At 43.6% G+C, this 10,508-nt stretch overlaps 1 protein-coding gene across 1 annotated transcript; it reads right to left on the bottom strand.

Annotated features, from left to right (window-relative positions):
* Positions 1 to 1,486: 1,486 nt before the first annotated feature.
* mustn1b (musculoskeletal, embryonic nuclear protein 1b) lies at positions 1,487 to 5,318 on the bottom strand (the record flags this gene model as incomplete). The annotated part of the gene is made up of 3 exons (XM_079510775.1): positions 1,487 to 2,075; positions 3,582 to 3,711; positions 5,310 to 5,318. The coding sequence occupies 3 exons, from the start codon at positions 5,316 to 5,318 to the stop codon at positions 1,912 to 1,914; spliced, it is 303 nt and encodes a 100-aa protein (XP_079366901.1). The 3' UTR covers positions 1,487 to 1,911.
* Between the last annotated feature and the right edge of the window lie 5,190 nt (positions 5,319 to 10,508).

Raw genomic sequence — 10,508 nt, 5'->3', positions numbered from 1 at the left:
GCACATTGTCATTTTTGGTGTTTTAAGCACTAGGTTATACTTTAGCTGTTGAATAATAGCAGATCAACAAGCTCGTAGCGCGGCACTCAGCTTGTAGATCTGCTATTTTTGAAGAATCGCAAAAATGTGTCGCAAATCTTATATATATTATATTCTTTCAGAGCGAACGTTTTTAACTCAAATCTTTGCTTCTGTGGGGTCCCTGGAACAACATATTTTCAAATAGGGGTCAGCAGCCAATTACATATATTGGGGGACCCTGAAATGAAATAGTTTGAGCACCACCGACATAGAAACATAGGTTTTTGAGTGGTGCAACCACTCCAAGGAACAGCAATGTCCGTCCTAACCTATGTGACTATGAGTACCAGTAGGGGCAAAAGTGGCGCTGTTGTGCCAGAAACAGAAAGAGAGAGATAGTGTTGCACTGTTGCCTGCTAATTACAGAGAGAGAGAGAGAGAGAGAGAGAGGCAGGGGGAGAGGGGAGTTGCACCACTCAGTTCACACGGGTGTGATTTTTCAGAAAACTGTGCCCAAAAGTCTTTGTTTATCGTCATGATTTGTCACCATCCGAGTTGGCTTAATTTGTCCGGGGCTTACAGGTCTTTAAAGGAATACTTTCTCAAACGTCTATGGGAAAAATTAATGGGGAATTAATTCTCTTCAGGGCCACTCGTCGTCATGAAAGGGTGGCGGGACTGCCACGCTCTATTGCAGGGGTTCTCAACGTTTTTGGCCGGGGACCCCCGGAAATGCTTTGGCAATGTCTCGGGACCCCCGCCCCGCCCCCTCCCGACCCCCAATATAAATTGACTGCTACAATAACCTTAAACCATTTTGGGCGGGAACCCCTTTTGGTGTTTTAAGCATTGTTATAATTTAGCTATTTAAAAATAGCAGATCTACAAGCTCATAGCGCGCCACCGAGTGGCGCGCTACGAGCTTGTAGGTCTGCTATTTTTGAAAAATCGTGAATTAAAAAAAAAAAAAAAAAATCTTTTTTTTTTTTAAAATAATTTGGGGACCCCCTAAAATAATTTGGCGACCCCCCGAGGGGTCGCGACCCACGGGTTGAGAACCCCTGCTCTATTGCACTTAAAGCTAATCACCCCCCCTAAAAAAAAAGGAAAGTAATAATTAATAATAAATTCATGCCCACAGGCTGTAGACTGTACAGCCTGTGGGCATGAATTTATTGTAATGCTCTACAGTGTAGAGCAATGAGGGCTTTGTGTCTTCAGGGCGGCATGTCTGTCTGGCTGGACGAAAACGGCAGTCAAACATACAGTACCATGTTAACTTACCATTAAAAACACTTCTACATTCACTAAAATGTGCCGTGAAATATTTAATTTGAGCACAACACGTGCCTGTACTACGCAGTAAAGTATCACTTGTACAGTAAGCTGCAGAGAACACTATAGCAATGAACCTATAATGAATGGTTCACTAGTGGGAAATTATTAAAGGAAAAAAACAACAACCAAAGGTGTCATCTTTTTATTTAGTCACAGTGGTCATAGAGAAGTAAACATTTGTACACATATCAAAAACAAGATAAAAAAAAAAGATATAATGCACTTTAACATCAGTGTATCTACAATACAGCAGCCGCAGTCACACTAACGCGTACGCACATTAGAGATGTACACTGTGCAAACTACAAAGTGCAATATTGATGAGTGTATCAAAATATTGCACACATGCACGCTTGTTTTTCTAACTCCAGATCCTCTTGAAGAAAGCTTTTTATGGCACGATACACACATTTTTACCATTCATGTTATAAAGTGTATACGTGTGTTACACACACACTCATTGACAAAGTCTCTAGAGATCAAACTTCCTCAGCTCTTCGCTGTGTGTGTGTGTGTGCGCCGCTGGCCATCCAGGGGGTCTTTGCTGGGGTTTTACTTGCCAAAGACACTGGCTCCAGGGGCCCCAAAGACGCTGGCTCCAGGGGCCCCAAAGACGCTGGCTCCAGGGGCCTGGGCGGGAGGCTTGCCTTCTAGCACAGTCTCGGCTCCCGATCGTGCGCTGCTGAATACAGACGGTGCCACCTTCCCCATGCGCTCTGCACAGAAGGAAAAACAATACAGATGTTTCAACCAACAGGGCCATGAACTCCGTCCACACAACTCCACAACCAGATGTCATACATCGCCAGTTCAGGTACCGTTAAATTACCCTGGTAGAAAACTGTAGTATAGCCCTTGAGATATATCATGTCGTTTGCAAATCTGCAAATACAGCAGACAGGACAATACAACCAAATAGTGCTCAGGATTCTGAATAGTTACTACAGAGTGTGTGAAGTAGGGATGCACCGAAAGGGAAATTATTGGCCGAAACCGAATATCGAATATAGGAAACATTTGGCCGAAAACCGAATACCGAATATGATTAATATTATTACTGATTCCCGTCAGGGACCGTTTATATTTTATTTGTAATGGTTAAAAAAAACAAAACATAAAAAGAGGGGTAGGATAAAAACTCCTATTATCCCTATAAAAGGAATGGAAACTCAACAACTCCTGTGCAATCTGGATGTAAACAGAAGAGGACATACTACAGATAGCCTTCTAATCCTCCACATGCCCGGCAGTGTTGCCATGTCCGCTTACTAGAAGCGACTTTGGTCTCGTTTTTCTGTAACGCTGCTTGTAAATAATGGTACAGTAGCTGCGGGGGGGTGTTTTCTTCTTCTTTTTTTTATACTTACTTACGTAATAAGGGCTTGCTTCCTGATGATTGTGAATTTTGTAACCGTTTCAGATTTGAGCTGTTTAAAAAGAAATACTCAAAATGTGTCATTTTTGTCATCGCATTGCAACGTGTTGTGAGCTTCACCATCTTCATATATCTGACGCTCATGTGGCCAATAGTCTCCTCTATTGGGCTTGTTTTCATAGACCTAGTTGCTTACGGTATGTCTCTCGCAAACTCTGGCAACACCGATGTCTGGATGCGTCTTTGATAAGAGGTCACAGCAGGTCAGTGTGCAACTCCGTGTGGGGTTCCCGGGGGGTGGGGGGGGGAGTTCCAGGAACGCACCCAGGGTGCCGCCCCGCGTCCGAAACGGTTGAGAAATGACAGAGTTACCGTGTGGGGGTCCCTCTACTGTACCCTCTACTCTACTGTACTGTCACTGTACTGTACTGGGACACCCGAAATCACCATATATACAGTTAATATGTGCGTGTGTGTTTGTGTGTGTGTTAGGTTGCGCACAGGTGGTGAAAAACAACCATGCTTTTTTCGTGCTCAGACGCACCCAGCCAGCCACCCACACACATAGCTCCGTAAGGGAGTGGTTGCACCACTCAAAAACAAACACAGGCATGAAGCTCTTTCTGCTGCTCATTGGTGTAAAGTAACTCAGTACTCAAGTAAATCAATAAAAACACTAGTTTGGGTCCCACAGGGGGAAATGTCTAATTAATTTCACACTTGGGTCTTTAGCTGGCTGAAACAAGTTTGGGGAACCACTGAATTCTAGGAAAGGAAATGCCCTCCCAGATAGAAACGCTACAGGCCATGACATTATGTCTGTGTGTCTCTGGGTCTGCTTACTCACCGCACTCCACCATGACCTCATAGGTCTTACTCTTGGGCTCGCCCTTCAGGCCCAGCTTGCCGCGGGCTCCCTTCAGCTCCTCCTGGCTCACCAGAGGAGGACGCTTCTTCTTCTTCTTCACCTCTCCAGGCTAGTGGAGGAGGGAGGTTACACAAGTTAGACATGCACCCCTTTTTTACCTTCCTGACACCGATATAAGGATAAAGAAAACGTTATTGTCCATTCAATTGACATAAAATGGAAATTTGTCTTTGGCACACCGGCAGTCAGTTACAACAATAACACATTACAATAAAATACACAGATGCATTAAAATACTATATAAAATACACAGATGCATTAAAATACTACCGTATATAAAATGCGTTCACATAAACACATGTAGCAACAGTGATCATGAACAGTGGGTGTTAGGTGAACTATTTAAACATGTTCTTATTTAAAATGTCCACAGCAGCATATCCAGAACTTTGCGTATTGGTCGCGATCGATCATACCGGGTAGCCTAACGATCCGATACCAGTGTGTAACTTAAACAAATCTGGCACAGTGGCCAGTAGGGCTGTGAATCTTTGGGTGTCCCACGATTCGATTCCGATTCTTGGGGTCACGATTCGATTCAAAATCTTTTCCAGATTCAAAACAATTTTCTATTCAAAATGATTCTCGATTCAATACATAGGATTTCATCACAATCTACTCCAGTCTTGAACTGAAGTGACTACAGTAACTTGAAAATGACTGAAGACATGATGTTTACTGTGATTAGGGTAAGCTTACATTTCATATCACAGACACCATGTAGTGAAAACTCCTGTAACTGTTCGATTTTTGGAAATTATGAATCGATTTTGAATCGTTCATAACGGAATCGCGATTTTAATTCGAATCGATGACACCCCTAGTGGCCAGGGACCACCACCTCTGGGGTCCTTGGGGGTCCATGTGTACACTCACTGTCAGAGTTATGGGTGGTCCTTGAAATCTAAATCCACTGATCTATAGGAATAAATCTAAATTCCGTTAATACTTGTTAAAGTGCAGCTACAAGTCAGTACAATAATTATGTAAATAGTACAGTAAGAGTAGTAGTGCAACATCAACTGAAGCCCCCAAACAATTAATGTCTGTCAATGAAATCTCTCAACATGTGATGAATGAGGTGGTATCGAATGGCGTGGACTGGCATACACGGCTATACCGATGGTCCGGTACCAGAGGTTTAGGCAGTATCGCACAGCTTTTCTGGCGTGAATGGGTGAATTAACCACTTAAATCCCAGCTTCCGTGTTGTGGAGGGGAAGGCAGCGTTCACAGAAAATAGCTTGTCGACCGGCTATTTGCGGCTAAAGCTTTCTCCACGGCCATACAACAACATAAAACGGAACAGGCACTAGTATAGAGCCCTGAGGGACTCCGGTCAACCATGTAGGGTTTTTAAGTGTTTAAAACCCATTCTGGGTGGGAACCCCTTTTGGTGTTTTAAACACCAAAAGGGGTTATAATTTAGCGATTGAAAAATAGCAGATCTACAAGCTCATAGCGTGCCACCGAGTGGCGTGCTACGAGCTTGTAGGTCTGCTATTTTTGAAAAATCGAAGAACCACTGACATATAGAAACATAGCTTTTTCAGAAAACTGTCAGGATGTAGAAGACATTTTTAGAATCTGATCTCAGGTCAAAATGGGTTAAATAAACTAGAAAGCTTCTGTGATGAATTCACTTACCTGTGACATGGTGGCCGGGGTCCGGTCTGGTTTGTGGTTAATCCCAGAAACACTCCGTTTCTGGTATCCGTGTAATAACAAAACAAGCGGCAAGTTGTTATTCTGGTCCTCTACTCAGGGTCCAGAGAAGCCCGACCATTATATAGCCTTGGTCCAGACACCCCCCCCCCCCCCCCCCCCCCCGCCGTACTCGTAACAGTTGGTATCAGTGAGTCAGTCAGACCCCCACCCCCCTCTACGCTACCCCTGTCCCACTCTGTGTTGTTGTCAGCATGTATTATTAGGAGTGTGATGTGATGTGACCATAGAGTGACGCGAGGCATGGGAATAACGTCTTCCCTTCTTTCCGATGGGCTTAATATATAAAAACCAACAGCTGATAATGCAGGGCGCCACACAACAGGGAAACATGATAGGCTTGATGGCACACAGTAAGCAGCAGACTATGAATGACTGCCACTGACTCACTATCTACAGTGGGTCCCAAAGTGGGGTCCCTAGGGGTACGCGACACATAGCCAGGGGGTACCCGAAATAATTCCCAGATTTTTTTTTTATTCATTTTTTTAATTATGTTTATCTACGTGGTCATTTATGCCAAGTTGCGCAATAAACGTATTTTTTGTGTTGTTCATTGTGTTTCTCCCATGTTTGCTTTGGGCCAATAGCCGACATGATTACTAAAACTACAACATCAGTCGACCTGTCGTGACCCCAAACAGTAACAGCAGGACGCATGCTGCAGAAACAACAAAAAGACTCGGGACACTTGAAAGGTTTCTGCGGCCGCTTCAGATGAGGGGGTACCTGGAAAAAGGTCTACCCCAAAAGGGGTACCTGGTCCAAAAAAGTTTGGGAACCCCTGATCTACAGTATATGGTGGTCCAGGGATATAGGGACCCCCCTACTCCCATGGCTTGGATTCTGTTCGGGGTCTTGTAAAAGGTTTTAACCCATTTTGGGCGGGATGGGAACACCTTTCGGTGTTTTAAGCATTATGTTATGCTTTAGCTATTGAAAAATAGCAGATCTACAAGTTCATAGCGCGGCACCGAGTGCCGCGCTATGAACTTGTAGATCTGCTATTTTTGAAACATCGTCAAAATGTGATGCAAATCTTTTTTTCGTTTTTTTCGTTTCAACTAAAATCTTTTGCTTCTGGTGAGGTCCTTCCTTGGCACAACATATTTTCAGATGGGGCTCGGCGGCCTATTACATATATATTTGGGGGTCCTTGACATGAAAATGTTTGAGCACCACTGACATAGAAACATGGGGTTTTCAGAAAACTGTCAGGATTTAGAAGACATTTGTAGAATCTGTGTTTTGGCACTCCGCTTGGCTAAATCTGACTCCCCCCACCGAATACTCCGAGTCCACAATATAGAAATACTCGTTAGAAGTCAAAGTCCTGTAAGTACATTTCATTTGAGTAAAAGTACAAAAGTATTGACCGCTAAATGTACTTATCCCATAACCCATTTAGGCCTGACCTCGAAATTAAAAACAAACCTTCTAAATCCATTTTCACGATTTTTCAAAAATATCAGACCTACAAGCTCGTAGCGCGCCACTCGGTGGCGCGCTATGAGCTTGTAGATCTGCTATTTTTCAATAGCTAAATTATAACATAATGTTTAAAACACCAAAAGGGGTTCCCGCCCAAAATGGGATAAGACTTGAAGCCAATTCTACAAGTAAAAAAAATAAAAATAAATTTTTGCCATGTCAGTGGTGCTCAAAACATGTTCATGTGGAGGACTTGAGGGCCCCCAACATGTCACACAGAGCTCATACCTTCAGTCACAAAGAATGGCATTCATTCTAATCCACAATTCAGCACAGAGGTTCCGTTAGAAATGTTACAAATGCACACCGCACATTCAGCAGTACAGACTATAAACGCTCTACTACGGAGCTGCACGCTACAAAATGCCAATACAGGCTGCATGCCAGTATCATATCATTTTAACCCATTTTGACCCGAGATCAGATTCTAAAAATGTCTTCTACATCCGGACAGTTTTCTGAAAAAGCTATGTTTCTATGTCAGTCGTTCTTCGACTTTTCAAAAATAGCAGACCTACAAGCTCGTAGCGCGCCACTCGGTGGCGCGCTATGAGCTTGTAGGTCTCCTATTTTTCAATAGCTAAAGCGTAACATAATGCTAACACCAAAAGGGGTTCCCCGCCTAAAATGGGTTGAAGTCAGTTCCTGAACCGTGCTCCTAAAATATAACCAGGACGATCCCTGCGTGTTTAGCAGAGTACTTGGTATAGGACGATGACTCAGGGTGATGCTTGCATCAATGTATGCACTGTAACAGTAGCCTGGCTAATAAGCCAGACTCAAATCACACTGTCGTGTGGTATTTGAGTCTGGAGATGCTGTGTATGGATCTTGTTTCCCGGGGGGCGGGTTCAAACATTTTCTCTTTGACGCAATTGGTCAGAGCTACTGCCACACCCTACGAAAGCCTGCAAGTAACATCATAAGACAAGCCCTAACATGGAACCCACAGGGCAAGCGGAAAAGGGGTCGCCCTAGAAACACCTGGCGCAGAGACCTGGAGGCGGACATCAAGACCATGAAGACAACCTGGAACCAACTGGAGAGAACAGCTCAAGACAGAGATGCCTGGAGATCGCTTGTTGACGGCCTATGCCCCAGAAGGGGCAGAAGGCGTAAACGAAACGAAAACTGTCAGTCAAAGGTCTCAAGCATTGAATGTCACTGTACCAAAGCCCGCCCATATTGCATACCGTGTCCCGATTGGCCACACCAGTTCTCTGGTGTAGGAAATGGGCGTACAATTGAGCCTCTCCAGACCGTAATCCGCCGGCAGGCAATTTTATTTTTGCCAACGGCTGATTCGGTCTGGCTTATTAGCCAGGCTACTGTAACAGGACTCTATGGGGTGCATATACTTAGTTTAGACTATAGTCATTGGTTAGACATGGGTTAAGGTTAGGTTTAGGTGTGCTGCCCCGTGGGAGGTTAGGTTTAGGTTTCTGGTTTAAGGACTTCAGTGTTTTGTACCATACTATTGTATGAGTACCGAACAAAGAACGTTTGCTTTCGCCATCTTTGTTGAAGAAGAGTCTGGACAACTGGGTTGTAGTTGTAGGACTAATGGCTGGTCTAACCAATGACTAGTCTAAACCAAAAACTGTCTAAACTAAAGTACTGCACCCGACTCTAGGACATGGTTTCTCAAAGTTGGTGCCGAGTGACACACCAGGGTGCCGCAGGCGCATATTGCTTTGATACTATTTGAATTTGAAACGTCTATCTCTTCAACACACGCGCACGCACGCACGTGTAATACTACAAAGTTAAGCCCTTCAGTCACACAGCAGAATGCATCTGCTGTGTGTGTGTGTGTATGTATGATGAGAGCATGTTGACGTAGGGAACAGGGAAATGACACTCGTAAAAGGAACGTAACGGTGGTGTTATTCCCTCTCGTCTATACTTAAAACACCACCAGTAGCTTTGGAAACCCTTCAGCATTATGTTTATGTGAACCATAAACATAATTATGTACCAGAAAGAAATATAATGATACAAAAAGATAAATGCCAGTCTGAGAAATGATATGGCTTGTTGCGTTGGTCGGTACTTAAAACACTGTGAGGTCATGTACTAATAATGTGATTACATGTGCTGTACATGAGTCAGGTTTAAATATGTTTTACAATAAAACATGTCTATGATGTTGTGTGTTTTTGTGTGTGACTGTGTTCTGTGTACTGTGCAGTCAAAGCTATTTCAGGACACAATCATTATTCCAGGTATAGGAAAACTCTCAGTGCAATTATTGCATATTTTAAAAGGCAAACTGAAAATGTATTTTGTTTTCATATGTTCCACGGGGCAATGCCAAAAACACAATATTAAATCGTCAATTGCAATTATGTGAGAATGACTTTAATTTTGTAATAGTCAATAGCCATTCCTGGACATAATTATTCTAGAACAGTGGGTTTTCAACCCGAGACGGCACCGGATTCCTCCTCCCATCCACTTGCATTAAGTTGCTCTAAAGCGCATGAGGCGATTTCACTCCTCCTTCCGGGTAGGAACAGAGTGCATTCTGGGGTGGATTGCCCCAATAACATGAACGCGCTGGTCGTTGACTATCATTGCGCTGTTTGTGCGCGTTCACGTATGAAACATTCGTTCACGTATGAAACATTCGTTCACGTGTCATTGGGCCCAATAACATGAACGTGCGCAACGATGGTCAACAGGCTCGAGCTGCAATGACAAATTCGGCCACTATGTCCATTTCGCCTCAGGGTTTCCTCTGGGTGCGTCTCTATTAATATATACTCTAAGTTTCAACCAGTGGTCCTTGAGGGGGTTCCAGGTGGTCCCCAGCTAAATGGTGGTTATATGGACCCTTATAGATCTTGAACTCGCCGTCAGGAATTTCATTATTGTTCTACACAATTAGAGAATGTAGAAGAATTGTTATTTCCATCAACGTTTGCCTGTTGTCTCTCCTAATTGTACCAACATCAACACAGCATGGATAGTGGACAAAATCGTTGTCGTATTGTTAACGACAACAAAATATTCTTTAGTTTGGGGTCCGAGAGGTTAACCCATTTTGACCTGAGATCAGATTCTGAAAATGTCTTCTATATCCTGACAGTTTTCTGAAAAAGCTGTTTCTATGTCGTTCTTCGGTTTTTCAAAAATAGCAGACCTACAAGCTCGTAGCGCGCCACTCGGTGGCGCGCTATGAGCTTGTAGATCTGCTATTTTTCAATAGCTAAAGCATAACATAATGCTAACACCAAATTGGGTTAATCTTATCAAATAGTGGTCCGTGGCTCACATTCCGAATAAATAATGGACCTCGATATGAAAATACCACTGTTCTAGTAGATGGGGGAATCTCCTGTCTCTTTCCCCTCCTTGTCTGCATGTTCTTTAGTACCTGCTTGTCTGCATGTTCTTTAGTACCTGCTTGTCTGCATGTTCTTTAGTACCTGCTTGTCTGCATGTTCGTGCTTGCTTCAACAGATTATACCAGAAGTACATACCAATCCTTGAAATGTACGTAAACTGTCACGATAAAAATAACACGAATCAAATCTGCTTCTCTTCTCTTGGGCGACTGTGGCTCAAGAGGTAGAGCAGGTCGTCCAATGATCCATGGGTCGGCGGTTTGAATCCCGGCTCCTCCTG

Source organism: Electrona antarctica (assembly GCF_951216825.1).
Source record: "Electrona antarctica genome assembly, chromosome: 9".
Taxonomy (NCBI): Eukaryota; Metazoa; Chordata; class Actinopteri; order Myctophiformes; family Myctophidae; genus Electrona; species Electrona antarctica.
This window is presented reverse-complemented; position numbering and strand designations above follow the sequence as displayed.